This window comes from Arvicola amphibius, chromosome 2 (assembly GCF_903992535.2).
Source record: "Arvicola amphibius chromosome 2, mArvAmp1.2, whole genome shotgun sequence".
In the NCBI taxonomy this organism is placed as follows: Eukaryota; Metazoa; Chordata; class Mammalia; order Rodentia; family Cricetidae; genus Arvicola; species Arvicola amphibius.
This window is the reverse complement of record NC_052048.2, coordinates 160,566,640-160,583,882: the sequence shown is the minus strand read 5'-3', so window position 1 is coordinate 160,583,882 and position 17,243 is coordinate 160,566,640. Positions and strand designations below refer to the sequence as shown.

At 36.5% G+C, this 17,243-nt stretch overlaps 1 protein-coding gene across 1 annotated transcript in view; it reads left to right on the top strand.

Annotated features, from left to right (window-relative positions):
* Positions 1-17,243, top strand: part of Thsd7a (thrombospondin type 1 domain containing 7A) — a 427,159-nt gene that overhangs the window by 331,234 nt on the left and 78,682 nt on the right. Inside the window, exons 7-9 of the mRNA XM_038319827.1 lie at positions 2,872-3,066; positions 12,935-13,169; positions 16,869-16,984. Coding sequence (XP_038175755.1) covers positions 2,872-3,066; positions 12,935-13,169; positions 16,869-16,984 — 546 coding nt within the window. The remainder of the gene's footprint in view (positions 1-2,871; positions 3,067-12,934; positions 13,170-16,868; positions 16,985-17,243) is intronic.

Here is a 17,243-nt window from a genome sequence, read left to right as displayed (position 1 = left end):
CTGGCATTTGTCTAGGTGTCTTGGCAAAAGGAGAGTAAATTGAATCCTGGACTCAGGGACATCTGGTGGTCCTATGCAATCTTATCTAATGGCTGGACTGTCAGGTGCTTTTCAGAAGTTGGTCCTCCGTGGGTGGTGTCAACTTACAGCTTTTCCTGAAACCTGGTGCTGCCCACCATGGCAGCTTTGTGGCCTGGGCACATTGTGTGGCCAGGCTGCCCTAGACCCCACATGGTTTGGGCCCCATTATGTGTGGACAGGTTGCCCCAGCCCCACTTTAAAGAATGAGGCCTTGCTGCCTTATTGTAATTCTAATGAACTTCTTCTACTAGTGAAGTCTGGTGATTTAGGATCTTACAAAGCAGTGGCTATAAATAGTGAAGAAGTCTGATGATTTAGGATCTTACAAAGTAGTGGCTATAAATACACTTCAATTGACTTCTGATTTTTTTCTAACGTAAAAGGCCCATCAAAACAGTAGTTATCAACATGTTAGCACATTTCCAATTTACTTCTAATTTTCCGTCCCACTTTTCAAAGACATGTCTAAAGCAGTGTGCAACACAACATTGTTCCCAGCCTTCAACCAGAGAAAATTAGTTGGGATTTGTTGGTGGAATAGTTGTCAAGAACAGCACAGTAAGGGACCTTTCTCCTCTGAATGTCTAATACAATACTCACAATTTTTTTGCCCATTTTATTTGTATATTTATTACACAAACATAATGACTCTATATTTTGAAATTTGATAAATTTATAGAAATATATACAGGAAAAACTCATTCACTGATGTTAATGTATTATAAATGGTATTTCTGTCTTCAGATAATTTATTTTAGGCACACCTTTTCCTGTGTAAGAATTTAAAATTAAAAATTTACCTCAAGAACTGACTTAGATGTACCATACAATTGTGTTATGCTTGCAATCTAAATTTAAATGTATTTTTTGAAATCTCTGGATATTGGGCAACTGTTACTCATTATTCTTTGTCCCCCAACACATTTTTAATTTTCACTTATAGAATACAAAATAGTATATATATATAGCTATATATATATATATATATATATATATATATTGCTACAACACTATAATTTGTCCCTTAATTATGAGATTTCTTTTCTGTCTTTTTGGAAAAGGTACTTAAAATATAATGACATAATTCCACTTTTTATCTTCTCCCTCCAATCATCTCCCAAGTCATATACCTTACAGTCCCTCTAATGCTATACATACCAACACACACACACACAGGCAGAGAGAGAGACAGAGACAGAGAGACAGAGAAACAGAAACAGAGACAAAGAGGCAGATGCTGAGACCATTTTATGTTTCTTTTCAGGAGACCTGAAGCCTAATCTGGGATCAGCATATGACTACCTGTCCAATGGGTTTCCTCAGGTGTGACCTGTCCAGACAGATTCCCATTTAGCCAGAATAAACACTCATAATTTTTATAAGATCATCCAGGATTGTGGATATGTTACACAGCAAACAGCAGAAAGATTTTCAACGGCTTACATGATAAGTTGTTTTGTTCTACTCAGTGTAACCCAGGAGCACATTTGTAACCAATCCAACAGAGTTACAACTTTGTGACAGACATCTCCTGTTATCCATGTTTCTCACAGTCTTCTTGCTTCTCCTTGTTATTTATTAACGATAATACTTTCTTTGCTCTGGCCTTTTGTTTATCTCATGTCATTCACTCATAAGACATTAACAAACATTGTCTTAGTTACCTTTCTCATCACTGTGACAAAATACCTGGTAAAGAACTAGAAGTGAAGTATAAGTATTGTTTCTTTGGGTTCCTGGCTTTGATTTAAATCCATGCTCCTTGGTTGCATTGGTTCAGGGCTGATGATGAGGCAGAATACCACGAGAAAGGGGCTATCCACTTTATGCTAGAGAGGAAGCGGAGAAGAACTGCTGAAAATGACCCCAAAGACATGTCTCTCCCCACGTCACACAATTACTCAAGTCAGGGGCCATCTCCTAAAATCCCCAGGTTTTCCCAAAGGAGCACCACCCTCTGGGGGCCAGTCATTTAGAAATGAGCCTGTGGGGAGCATTTCATATTCAAACCATATGTGTTGGCTATGTAGCAGCATCTAGAGTTTTGGGGCAAAGGGAGAGAGTGTTATTTGAAGTGTTGTTTGCTATAAAGAAACAGCTCTCTACCTAAGGACCCACTGAAACTGTCAATGACTCTAAAGCATTTGGGTGACTTGCTTACTTCTGCACATGCTCTGTCCTGTCTTCAGTGCTCCCTCTTCCCATGTGGCCATCTTAAGAACTGGCATGGTGATTCTGTTCTACTCTTTGCCTTTCCTGCCTACTTCTGCAGAGTGGAAAGGGTTCTTAAGAAAGAGAAAGGTGGCTAGTTGTATAAAAACTCCTCTCTGGTGGAAACAATAATAACATTTATCATCACTTCTGTGAGTTGATTCATGAAAACACTGACACATGCTATAGCTATCTGTCACTGTAAAGCATAGTTTATCTCTGAATATGGAGGGCAACATAATTTCCTAATGCTCTTTATTGCATATTAATATTTTAAATGTAAAAATTACTTATGGGAAGATACTTTAGGGTAAAAATACTTTCAGTAATATGTTGATTTCTATGCCTTTGCCTCTGATAATTAGGGAAACCCCATTTATTTAGAGCTTTATGCATCTGTTTTCATGTTTGTATTTTTCTGATATTCTTTTAACATTTCACCATAACAACTATTCCTTCTCTTCACTTTGTTTTTTAATTAAGAGTTAATGGGAAATATTCTAATTCATCTGGTCACCTGTCTTATTCATTTGGCATAGACGTAATAATGATTAATGTTGGTGTTCATATGGTTCCTAGGAGAAGAAGTGGACAGACAGCTATGCAGAGATGCCATCTTTCCCATTCCTGTGGCCTGCGATGCCCCATGCCCAAAGGACTGTGTGCTCACGGCATGGTCCACATGGTCCTCCTGTTCGCACACCTGCTCAGGGAAAACCACAGAAGGGAAACAGATCCGAGCTCGGTCCATTCTGGCCTATGCAGGTGATGAAGGTAAGGTCTCCAGCCTCATGACTGTTTCTTCTTCAAATTGATGGCCATTTCCTGTGTAACGTGTGTAAGCCAACATTCTATGCAAACTAACTGACAGAACTCCAACAATGACTTTAAATATCCTTTCATATGGTTTCATTCTATTCCTTATAATTAACCTTGAAAATTGATGTTTAATCAAGAATAAATGATTTTAAATTTTTTTCATTCAGCTACTAATTTATGTTTCTTTTAGTCCAAAGTGTACAAAGCAGAAGAAATTGAGAAATGGTCTAAAAATCCAAACATTTCATTGCTTTCTATTTCAGTAATTTGTTTTAGCCATTGACAGTTTAATATCTCATAGAATTATCATTTATATAATAAGAAAGTTTATTTTAATTCTTAGCATGGCGATTGCTTGGTTGAACATTGTGTGTGTTGTCTACCATTTGTATTTTTGAGCACAGGCTCCGAGATCCACAGGACACAAGCACAGATTCACCCTATGGGGTGACTAAGGCATGACTTTTACAGATCACACCCTGCCCACAAGCTTTATTGCCAAGAAATACAAGGCAGTAATTGCCTCTGTGCTGCTTTCCAAATGCTAATTTGTCCTCTGTGTGACTGGGTGAGACAGTGTCAAACTTTTATTTTTGGAAGATAACAGAAGTGTTGGAAAGCACAGGAGTTAAATTTTTTCACACTGAGGTCCATGTTCCTTCAGGAATGCAGGGTGCCACGTACCATCCCACACTAAATGACCCTTCTTAGTCACATTTGGGACTTATAGATCACAATTTCTCTTTATAATAAGCATACACACCTATTAATCCCTAAAATTAATTGATTTTGATTGATTTCATGTAATCTGCGCCTTTTTATGTTTCCAGGTTTTTTGATTATAGTATCTCATAATCTTATTTAACAATATTTGCTATTATTTTACACAATAACTATGCAGACTATTTAATTACCTTGACTTTAATATACAAGTGCAACATAATATATATCAAAGTTACCCTTTGGAAAATTTTATAATTTCTATAGACCCCTCAAATATTTCCCACTAAAAATATAACTGTTTGCTAAGAAAATAGAACAATTATAGAAAAATACAAATTTTAAAGAAAACAAACCTTAACTTTTCTAAACATCTCCAGCTTCAAAAGACTACCTTCAGACTTCAAACTCTGTCATCTTAGATTGTGTCTTGGGTTTCATTAAAATTAGATCTGTGGTTGCCCTGCTTCCTGTAAACCCATTATTCCTGGCAGACATTTGCTGTGTGACTAGTAATGAGTGACTTTTCACCCCGGGCCACATAGCAAGGATTTTGCTGTGCTTGCAAGACTGCAGCGGATCATTTTGTCTGTAGATGACACTCTTCACACTGAAAGGTCTTGAATGTTTTAAAGGCAGAAATTCATGGCTAGTATTTGATACATATTATCCACCTAATTTGAAAGAGTAGGTCTTCAATAATTTTTAAATTAAGTCTAGTAGCTGTATCATAAGCCAGTTATACTGGGATGTTGCACATGTTACTATAATATACCATAAGGGCATATATCGAAACATCATTTTAAGTATAAAGCAGACTGAATATCTGTAAGTGGATGTCTTGCTCTCCGCCAATGACATTTACAAAACATAGCATAATTGTGTGAGACACCTAATGGAGAACTCATCTGCAAAATAAATTTCCTTAATACCTGTTATTTGCTGGATATGAAAATAACCTTTAATCTTGTAGGAAAAGAAACTGCTATGATACAGGCTTTATAAAATGGTTTCTGCTTTCTGTTTTGAAAGAAATACATCTATAATCAGTCTTAAATTATGTGTTCTTATCAACAATATTATAGTCTGCAAAAGTGAGTATTTTATTAATCTACAAAAATTAGAGCTTAGAATGTGTTTCAGATTCTTTTTATGAAAACTGCTGTGATGATTTTTAAGAAAAACAAAAGATAAAAGTGATATGTAGTATATAGAGATGAGATTATTCAGTTTTTTTTTCTAGAAAGAAATCAATGAGAATAGCAAGTGCATAAGTGTGAAGTCTCTGTAATGTAGCAGGAAGTCAGTCACATGTGCTGGGGATTGAACTAGGCCTTTGTGCTCTACCTTTGAGCCATAGATGCAGTCCCAGATCATGGTTTCTGATTCTATTTTAACTTAACCATAACTGTGAGTGATTTGTAGGCCAGAGGGTGGCCTTTCCCCAAGGAATCTGAACAACACAACAAAATAGAGACTTCCAGAGGGAAAATTATGTTTCTTGACTTGTCAAACAGTCTCCTAAATAGATTATGTTCAGAGAAGGGGGAAATTATATAGTAAAATGTTAAGAAATCTATACCCTGAAGGCAAATGGCTTAACTTTAGCCATTCTTTCTGATTATTAATGTGAATATGAGTTTAAGTAGGGGAGGAGTTGGGGCAGGGCAAGAGGGACACATTTAATATTTGACCAGGCTGTGATTTGGTTTATAGTGTTTCCAGGTCTGCTACAGCAAGATCCTGGAAAAGCCCTTATTTTATGAATCCCCACCTTCATCACCATCCTGAGATGACTGCTATCATTTGTGGGGCAGCAAACTTCTGGCCATAGAATAATTGCTTCCAATTAAAGAGAGACAGTCTCATCACTGGGTACTGTATCTGCAGGATAGCATGCTGTAGGGAACAGAACTGGAGAGATGCTTCAGCACTTAAGAGCACTTGCTGATCTTCCAGAGGATCACAGTTCAGCTCCTACCTTCCACAATGGGCAGTTGACAACTACCTGTAACTCCAGCTCTAGAGAACCTGAAATTCCTCCTGGCTTCCCAGATACCAACACATACTGTAGTATGTATACACACAGGTACACACATATAAATAGAAATAGAGATGTTTTAAAAAGAAACAAATTTTGCTTAATCTAGCAATCCAAGTAATTGAGAGTAATGGAGCAACTCAAAATCACATGTCCTGAATGTTTTGCAATAACAATATGGTATTACTTATGATATACCTTACCAGAAATGCATGCATTAAATCTCACTCTGGAAAAGCAACAGTCAGAAAGGTACTATATAATTATAAAATAATGAACACTAAATCTTCAGAATTGCCTATAAAAGTTAAGAAAATACAGAAGTAATATTTCCAATTAAAGGAGACCAACAATTAACAAGATGCCTAAATGTGATGATTGATTTTGAATTAAATCCTTGTGTTATGAGAATTATTTGGGGATAGTTGGAAGTTTTGGTGGCACTCAGAGTACTGGATATGTTTATATAGTATGGAAGGATGTCTTACTTACAGAAAATAAACATCAAATTGCTCGGTCCACAAAAATAATTGTTGACTCTGTGCTACCATTATGAAGGTAACTCAAAGAATTTACAAGAAAACAAAAGAATGAAAATAGTTTGTATATATTTTCTTTCCATACAATCTTAGGTAACACTATACAGTATATATCAGAAATAAACAAAAATACCTACAAAACAATTCATGCAGAAATATCATTAGGAAACCAAATCACAATTGGAAACATCTAGAGATAGTCAAGGCATGAACACTAGAGAAAGTTGACTAGAACTTTAATTTAAACCAGGTGGAGGTAAGAAGAGCTCCATGGGAGAGTGTTGACTATGCAAAGATGAGGACCATACCCAATACTCATGTAAAGAGGATCTAGGTGTTGTGGCATGTGCTAGAAATTCCAGCAGAGACAGAGGGGTGCTTGTGGCCTACTGGCCAGCCAGCATCACCTACTCAGTGAGCCCCAGTCCCTGTGAGAGAGATCATAATGTATACAAGATGGAAAGTTCCCAAGGGACAACAACTCATGCTGACTTTCACACATGCATATACCTGCACACACATGAACACATACACACAAACACACTTATATACAATGGAAAGGGACAGAAGCCCGTATTGAGCTCAGAATTTTACTTGTTTTCTACTTATATAAAATCGAGAACTTACTAATTAAATATTGCATGATTTTTTGAATAAGCATCTTTGTGATATTATGTATACAAGGGTTTGCCCAACCTACTTTTAAATTTATGTTGTCAAGTTCCAAAAGAAGGAAACCCTTTAACAGTTGAATCTGTCATGTGTGTAATATAAGTAGTGGTGTGTGTTGAATTTGAACCAAATATAAACATTAGTGTTAAATTTTCAGTGTTTTTCATTTTTTGAATCCTCGTGCAGATCTTCAACCAACTTCATTTGTGAAGAGTGGAAAATGAGAAAATATTTGTTTTTTCAAAGTTTAGAATGGCCTGATATAACTTTACTAACCCAATGCCACTGTGCTGTCTTATCTGCCGTGTGCAGAGAATACATGCAGATTGAAATAGAATTATGCCAATTTTCTCAAATAATTAGAAGTCTTCAGAATCATATTTTACAGAGAAAACTGGGAAGAAGTAATAGTTCTATTTTAATATGTTCGTGTTGAACAGTTTAGTGATTTTGATTATCAGAGCCACGAAGCAGCTGTGTTTCTTAGATAATTCAAAGACCCACAGATCCGGGTTGTGTGTAGATACGAACAACTCTTGGTGTCTAAGTTGATGGTGGCATTTCCCCATCTTCCTGCTTCAGTGGATTTGAGGAGGCTGCAAAATAAAATCTCTTCTTGCCATTTCTACTAATACTCTTTATGATTCAGCTCTCCCAAGCACTTATCATGCCCTGGACCAGGGCTTCTCACCAAGCACAGTCTGCTATGAGAGGAGGGCGGCAATAGGAGCTGATAGTAGAAACACAGTATCACCTCTTCCCAGCAGACACACCATCCTCTCCCTTCTCTTGCAGCCATTTATTTCCCACATCAACTCTACACTCTGACTGACATGTCACCATGCTAATCTCCACAGCCATACCTACACAAATTCTTTTGCATTTATTTTTATTTTTGCTTAGATAAAAACGATCTCTTTCTTCTCATCTCAAAAACTTGCTATTTAAAATTCTAGTTCTTCTTAGTTCATCCCAGTGCCCCCTTCTCCCAGACAAATTTAAGTCTCCAAAACACAATAAATCTTACTTCTCTTGTTATTAAAGTATGTACCTCTCAACATAATTCTGACATTCCACAAAAATTTCCTCATGTGTATGTCTCAGACACTCTACCCTTCTTACCTATTTTTCTTACCACATCACAATATCCTCGAGTGAACTATTTCTGATCCCTCTGGTGTACCTTGATGCACTTAACATAAATGCTAAGTATCACACCCATACACAGGTATCCAGCAACCATACCATATTGAACAGGACTCCGTGTGTGTGTGTGTGTGTGTGTGTGTGTGTGTGTGTGTTTTACATCTCAACCACAGTTTTCCTCCCTCCTCTCCTCCCTGCCTTTCCCACCACAACCCTCTGTTCCTACCCCCAATCCACTCCTCTGCCATTTTTGTTTAGGAAAGGGCAGGTCTCCCATGACTATCAGCAAAACATGGCATACCAAGCTATAGTAAGACTAAGCACTTCCCATGTGTTAAGGCTGAGCAAGGTAATCCAAAAAGGGGAGTACAGTAACAAGAACCAGTAAAAGAGTCAGAGTCAGAGACAATTCCTGTTACCACTGTTAGGAGTCTCACAAGAAGACCAAGGTATACACCTCTAACTGATATGCAGAATCCTCAGGTCAGTCCCATGCAGGCTCCCTGGTTGTTGGTTCAGTCTCTTTGATCCCCCATGAGCCCAGCTTAGTTGATTCTGTGGGATTTCTTGTGATATCCTTGACCCCCTGCCTCCCACAAACCTTTCTCCCTCTCTTCTGCAGGATTCATGAATTCTACCTAATGTTTGGTTGTGGGCCTGCATCTGTTTCTATCAGTTTCTGGATGAAGCATCTCTGGTGACAACTGGACTAGGCACCAATCTGTTCACAGGAGATGGCCAGTTCAGGCTACATACCTGCTATTGCTAGGAGTGTTAGCTGGGGCTATGAGTAGGGCTCTTTTTAAACTGTCACCTTAGTAGTAAATACATCAATGCCAGAAGCAGCAATTTCCTAACTCTCACCATATGCAACCTAACGAAGCTTCTGCAAGAGTGGTGCATATAGGAAAAGTTATGTCTCATTTTCCATATTTTGACTGTTCTTTGTGTTTACAGAATATTTGTATGTGAAATATGCACACTTGTATTTGTGTGTGAATATGATCTTGTGCATTTACATGGATGTCTGAAAAGGAAGTTAGGTGTTCTGAACTGCTACTATTTTATGCACTTTAGATAGGTTCTTACTACGGTGGGCTTAAAGCAAGCCCTAACGATCTTCCAGTCTCTGCTTCTGGCCTCATAGTGCTGAAGTAACCATATCATGCACTATGTCCAGTATTTTAAATGAATTCTGGGGTTTTGAATTCAGGTCCTCATGTTTGCAACAAGTACCATTATCTATTGAGCCATCTCTCTAGGCCAGCACATCTTGTTTTAATAGAGCAGTTTCACCTAATAGTTGCACATTTTATATTGCCTATAAATGTTTATTTCTTTTTATTAAAAATAGATTCTTTCTCACATAATATATCCTTATTACAGTTTCTACCCCTTCAACTCCTCCTAGTTTTTTCTTACCTCCTCTCTAAATATTTGTTTATATAACAGAAGTTTTTCTGTAAAGTCTTTCCTGTTGCTGGAAATATTTTAAAAATCTAAGTAACAGTTTTAGTATAAAGCCTATATTTTTGTATATAAGAGAACAGTGTATAGTTGACTTGTTACTAATTTTGTCATTCACATTTTATAATTTCTCCATAACTATGAAAATACTCCCAAATGTCTAAAATTTGGTTTTCCCATAAATACTTTCATCATTATAGTTATCAATTTCTTAACATAAAATTATTCCCCAAACAATACAGGGATGCTGGAATGGCAGATTACAACAAATCAAACCTTCAAAATTGCAATGTTGTAATAATTAAGACCACACTAGGATTTATTGGTGCAAGGATCCTACATCAGATTCAAACTGCTGATGTGGCTTTCATGTGGATTAGGGCGTGAAAATAAATAGCCTTTGTGTCTATAAACTTAACAGCTATCTTGCAGTTCCTTGACATGTTATGCTGATGGTGTAGAAGCTCTTTTCTTTCTCTTATTATTTTGCCCCTATGTCAAGCAGTCAATTCAAGTGTCAAAAGTAATTCAGAGTTTAAAAATCAGTTTAAACAGGATACTTATTCTTACAGTGAAAATGGTATAGGTACAGAAATTTGACATTTTGTCAGAAATTTTAGTATAAAATGTAAAGGAACTGTTAATTATATATAATCATATATGTTAAGTATATACAATCATAAATATATATATATATATATATATATATATATATATATATATACCATAAATACATACCATATACATATGGTATAAATTTGTTAAGGCTGAATACATCTAGCACCTGGAGGAAGGAATGACAGGCATTCTCACTTATTTCTCCCTAATACAATTAGCATGTTTTAGAATTCTCCATATTCAGATCCTAAAAGTCAAAGCAAGGGTTGCCAGGGTCACCAAACTGTATGATAACAGACAGGACATGAAGTGTGACATATGTCTCTACCTTCATAAAGCAGGGACACTAATGAAAATGTTCAGGACAGGTCACTCTGTTGTTGTAACTTTATTCACCAATGCAGGAAAGATTCTAAATTATTATTAACACACTGCCAATTGATTAGCTGCTGATAAGAGGGAAGTCTGAAAATATTTCCAATCCCTGGAGGTCATCTTTGGTGTTACCACAGGAATTAAATTATCAATGAAGTGAGCATTGATTTTCTCTAATCCCTGCCTTAACAATACATTATTTTTTGATTTTCACATTTGGTTAAAAAACATTATCTTCCTACATTCCTTATTAATGTACTGGTCACATCGTTTCAGATACTTGCATATTTTTATTCACTTGACAGTTGTGAACACAAATTAGGACTCCACCTATGAAATTCATACAATATGGCTGCAAAAAATGATTTTAGAGTGTTAACTCTAACATCACAGTCTACCAATTAGAGACAGATCTATCTTACCGTTTAACATCACCAGCTTTATTGCTTTGTACCTTGAATGCATTTCTAAACTCCAGCAGTTAAGCAGAAGTTATGGCATGGTTGCTTATAATGATGGTGAATTCTACTATTCTGGCTGAAATAACAATTCCAGATATGCCAAAATGGAGACAGTCAAAATCAGCGAAAGGCCATAGACAGGTGTGACCTGCCTGATAAGACAGAACCAATCTGGGACCCAAACTGGGATCCTCTCTGCAAGATCAGTATATGCTCTTTGTTTTCCTTCTTAGGTTTTTTTTTCTTATTGATTTTTATTGAGCTCTACATTTTTCTCTGCTTTCCTCCCTGCCTCTCCTCTCCCATTCACCCCTCTCCCATGGTCCTCATGCTCCCAATTTACTCAGGAGATCTTGTCTTTTTCTACTTCCCATGTAGATTAGATCTAAGTAAGTCTCTCTTAATGTCTTCATTGTTGTCTAGGATCTCTGGGATTGTGAATTGTAGGCTGGTTTTCTTTGCTTTATGTCTAAAAGTCACATGTGAGTACATATGATATTTGTCTTTCTGGGTCTGGATTACCTCATGCAATATGATGTTTTCTAGCTCCATCCATTTGTCTGCAAATTTCAAGATGTCATTTTTTTTCTGCTATGTAGTACTCCATTGAGTAAATGCACCACATTTTCCTTATCCATTCTTCATTTGAGCATTTAGGTTGTTTTCAGGTTCTGGCTAAGACAAATAATGCATTGTTTGTCAAAACCAATATATGCTCTTAATGGTTGAGCCGTCTCTCTAGGTCTTGGTACAATTTTTTATATTTCATATTAGGCTGGTAAGATGACTCTATGGATAAAGGTATTTGACCCCAAGCCTGATGATTTAAGTTCAGTTTGGGACCCATATAATGAAGAAAACTGACTCCCACACTTTGCATTTTACCTACATATACACACTATGGCATTTTATGTATATATATATTCACAAACATATGCACATGTGTTCACACAAACAAATGTATGAATGCAATGATTTTTTACTAAAAATGAAATATCTGATCTCACCAACATCTTTGATGTCACACTTGGTAATACTACGAGGAGCACAAACTCTAGTGTGAATGAGTGCACACTGACTGAAAAGATCTGGGCTCTGAATAGAGAAGTTTGGAACTATCTTTCCTTGTAACAGAAAAAACAAGCAAACATGGAATTAAGTCATAAGGGCTATTTCAATTAGCATAAAAATTAAAGAGAAGAAGAAATTATTGATTAATATTTTAATTTCAAATAATTTCTTTTTCTTTGGAACACATAAAATGATGGTGCATTGCACAACCAATGACATCATAGATTTGAACAACTATTAATATACCGTTGTTTTCTCAATAGTATTCCAGAAGATTCTAAATTTTCATCCAATTTTAACATCCTTGATTGTAACCACCCTAAAGTAAGCATTATTTAAAACCTTTCATTAAGACTTTCAGTTTAAACGATGGCGACTGAAACACATTCAGATATTTTCATCCACAGTGTGAAGTTGTCTGTTGTTTGCAGTCAACAATACTGTGGGCTTCCTTGCTTTTGATGTTGGGCTCCTCTGAAGAACAATGACTTCTCCTTAAATTATCTTCAATATCTAGTATATATACTGTATGCTTTATATTTTAAGCTATCATGAAAGAGAATAATTTGCCTCTTTTGTAGTGTGCTGGAATCGTGCTATGTGCTCAGTAAGTGGTTAGCGTCATGGTTATCAGCCCTGCACATTCCTAGGAGGAGAGAACAATGAATTTCCCTTTAGTTCTCTGTCTCATCTGTTATCATTGTCCTTTATAGGTGGAATCCGCTGCCCCAACAGCAGTGCTTTGCAAGAGGTGCGCAGCTGCAACGAGCATCCTTGCACTGTGTACCACTGGCAAACTGGTCCCTGGGGTCAGTGTGTAGAGGATACATCAGTGTCATCCTTCAATACGACTACAACATGGAACGGGGAGGCCTCGTGTTCTGTGGGCATGCAGACACGAAAAGTCATCTGTGTGCGAGTCAACGTGGGCCAAGTGGGACCCAAGAAGTAAGGCCTTTGGAATGTCTGCAGTAAATCCTGTGGTCAGCCATGCGGAGGATTAGCTTGGGCTTTGCTTGCTTCACTAAATGGAGGTTTTTGATGCTTGCCATTCCTGTCCTCAAGAGAAGATTTGTTTGTTTTCAGTGTCAGGTGCTGATAAAGCTTTAACTACTTCTGACTCTTGTACCTGGGACCCATAAATTCTATAGAAACCTTTCTACCTGGTTCCCACTTTCAACTCTATTGCAACACAGTCTGCTTTTATTAAGCTACTGAGGTAGAGAAAGAAGTCTTGCTCTAGGCTTGGCTGATTAATAATGACCGTATACAGAGTCCTAGCAGTGGAGGTCATCCATGACCTCCTGTATATCCCTAGGCTTGGAGGTTGACAATCTCTTTGAGTAGAAGTCATCTTTCATTTCCCACAGAAAATACTATATCACTAGCAATAAGGCCAAGTTATATTTTACAGTGGTAAAACGAGTAACCACTTAATTCCAACAAAGAGCCTTGGGATAAGACAGATGTTATAATAAAGTAGAAAACATATCAGTTTCTTATTTGTTAAGAAGATGGTACCAACAAGGGAAGCAATTTGCTAGTGGGAAGGACAAAAACAGAGACTTAAGGTGTTAAGGGTATCTTGTGACAACTTTAATCAAAACCAAGTGATGTCATGAAGGAAAAAATCAAGTGAATTTTCAAAATAAAATTTACAAATGTTCCTTTGAGTTACTTTCTGAAACAGAATAATGTTTTTAGTGACTCAAATGTCATTAGCCATATGGAATCTGGACAGCACAACCAACATATTTTAGATAGGTGTAACTGTGGTCTTGTGTTTCCTAATTATCAGCCAGGTGGCTTTGATTGTCAAAGCTAGTAGAAAGGGATAAATAATGAAAAAAAAAAGAACTCTGATGTAGTTACTCAATAAACATTAGAAATTACTGTTTTAAGAATGCAAGATATTTCTTTAGCTTTTTGTTATCAGTGACTTTAGCTTTTAGAAAATTTTGTGGGCGTATAAAAAGCATTCAAGTTACTCTCTCTTCCTCCCATCTCTTTTCCTCCCCATCCCTATTATTCCCCCTTCTCCCTATCTGTTCCTTTTCCAGTTGCATGATTTTGATTTTGTTCTATGACATTTTCCAAGGGGATAAGAGTAATTGATCTCACATATGGAAATAAACCAGAGTCCTATTATGCACTTTTATCTAGCTAGCATTCCAGATAGTGAAGATATTTAGCGCCATGGTCTAGTTATATTTATCATTTCAAATTTGAAAATATATTAGAAAATAAGTAACAAAGAAATTCACATAAACTGAGAAACTCTACACACTTCCTATAGTAGGTTCAAACTAGTATGTTAATGGGAATTACACTAAGGTTGTTCTTAATCTGACTCACGAAATTAATTTGCAGTATATTAAAATCCAGTGGTGGTAGCAGCAGCAAGAGTGAAAGTCCCAAGTCTGGCAGAGCCTGAAACGGACTGGGATGAGAACAGAGACAAAATGCACCACTAGACCAGACAGGATGAACAATAGTATACTGATTTGCAAAAGGCTTCCTTTATCTTTCAAAGATTGCAAGTTAGAGCTACTACAAAAGAAAATACTGTTCTGGGATGAAGCATGTATGTGTGAAAGGATCTCTGTGAGATAGAACCCGATGGATCCAGCGTCATGAGATCATTCAATGAGAAGGGTGTACTGATGCTTCAAATCAGACCACCACAGTAATCCAGTAAAAACTTATATGCCCTACAGCTGTTTTTCAATGTCCTGGATATGTCCATGGATTTGTTGAGTCATGTAGAGTCCCTTTGCCCTTAAAACTGTAAGAAAATTAAGCCAAGTGCAGTGAGTCCAAAAGAAAAGGTTATTGCCCTTCTCCCTAAATGCTAGGTTAATTCAATGAACACTTTCCAATACCAGTCATTTGAAACAAAAATGCAAATAGATGCCTTGTTTTAAACTCTTCTTAATAAAATAAATTACTGAGAGATGGCAAAATCAATGTTATTGATCTTATCTATCCTCCCAAGTAACAAACTTCAACTCCTATCACATCTGTTTAATTTGACCTTGAATAGGACTAGGAGGAGGGAGGAATCAATTCTTTGATTTAAACCACAAATGCTAAATACAAACAGTTCTAGGGAAAAGAGGCATGTTGACTAAAGCAATTGCCTCACCAAAGGAAGTCAGAATTCAGTTTATTGGATGAATCTAGGCTGGATAATTTATCTTCGTGTGTTCACTTAATGACTTCATTGTTGGTAATTTTTCTCTCCACAGTTAGCCCAGTATCTTGCTGTGGCTATTTCCAAACTAAACGAATATGTAGAGGGTCAGTGATAACACTGTAAATTCCATTGATTTATTTAGGGTTACATATTTGAAGAGCATGCAATTGAGTAATGGCCTCCCATTGTTAAAGTTATAAAATGCCTTATTGAAAAGAATTGCTTTCAATAATAATTATTGACCAATAGCTCTATAATCCCCAAAGAATTCTTTAGATTATATGTTGTATTTTGTCATAAGATGTTTTCAAGTAAAATTGTAATTCCAGTCTTACAAAAATCTAAAGCATAAAAACACATCAATTTATGATTCATGCTTAAATATTTTCTGCCCAACATTTTAAAGAGTCATAGCAATTAGGAAAATCCAAGTTTATTCTCAACTAAGCAGGAAGGTTACTAGCATGTTAAGTCTTAAATATTTTTAAAAGTTGACTTCCAAATAAACCTGAATTTTTAAAGTAAGAGGACACATTTTTATAATAGAAAAGAGCATTATATTTATGTGTGAGAAAGAACATGTAGGCAAATAGTTATAGGAAGTATCAGCAAAATGCTATAAAGAAATTACTAGAAACAAATAGTTTTGGTTATTGTCACTATTTACTCTTTAAAGTGACTAATATGGAACTGGGCATGACACACACACCTTTAACCCCAGTGTTCGGGAATCAGAGACAGGTGGATCTTTCTGGGTTCGAGGCCAGCCTTGTCTTCAAAATGATTCCCAGGCCAGCCAGGGCTGTGCAGTGGAACCCTATATCAAAAAAATAGACAAAAAAAAACATAGAAAAAGGAAGGAAGGAAGGAAGGAAGGAAGGAAGGAAGGAAGGAAGGAAGGAAAGCAGCAAGCAAATTTGATGACCTATGTTCAATCACAGAACCAGCATCCAAGCACTGTCACATGTCAATACCCAAACACATTCTATTCACACACATGCATACATACCTATTATGGTAATATTAATAATAATTATTATTATTAAGAAACTACTGCTGTAATAGATTTTGCCCTATTATGAAATATTTAGCTATACATTCAAAACTTTTGTCCTGATATTGATTATTTGAATTTCTACAATTCTTTCATTGTACATATTACATAATACTTATTTACTAGTGGAGAGATCATTCTAAAGGGAAAGATATAGTTGTTATATTTCTTCTAGATGGTGTGAATGTCATTAAGTATACATATTTGCCTGTATAGTCTTGTCCAAGTAAGGTTGGAGTGAATTAATATAGCTGAATGTTCTTGTTAAAAGCAGCCGTGAATGCCAAGAAAAAGAGACTGGTGGCTGTGACTCGTATAGCAAGGAAAACTGGTAGGAAATTAAAATAATTGGCTTTGTGGGTTGTTAAATACTGAATAATATTTTTGTTTGTTTTAGGTGTCCTGAAAGCCTTCGGCCCGAAACAGTGAAGCCCTGCTTGCTTCCCTGTAGAAAGGATTGTATTGTGACCCCATATAGTGACTGGACACCATGTCCCTCTTCATGCAGAGAAGGTATGGGGAATAGAGTCTGAAGGCTCTTCACCCAGGACCCTTATTCATCAGGGCGTTTGACTTCTTCTGGATGAGCAGTGTTTATGGTTCTTACACAGGGCCTTGTCCTAGTTTTTCATGAATGTCAAAACATTTGGGTTTCTTCCTGGAAATAATACCACGTTAGAGTATCTGGTAGGCAGTAAATTTAAGGCCAGGGTATGCCTTGGATTTTTATTGTATGCACCAAATCGAATTGATTCTAGATTTTATTAGTATA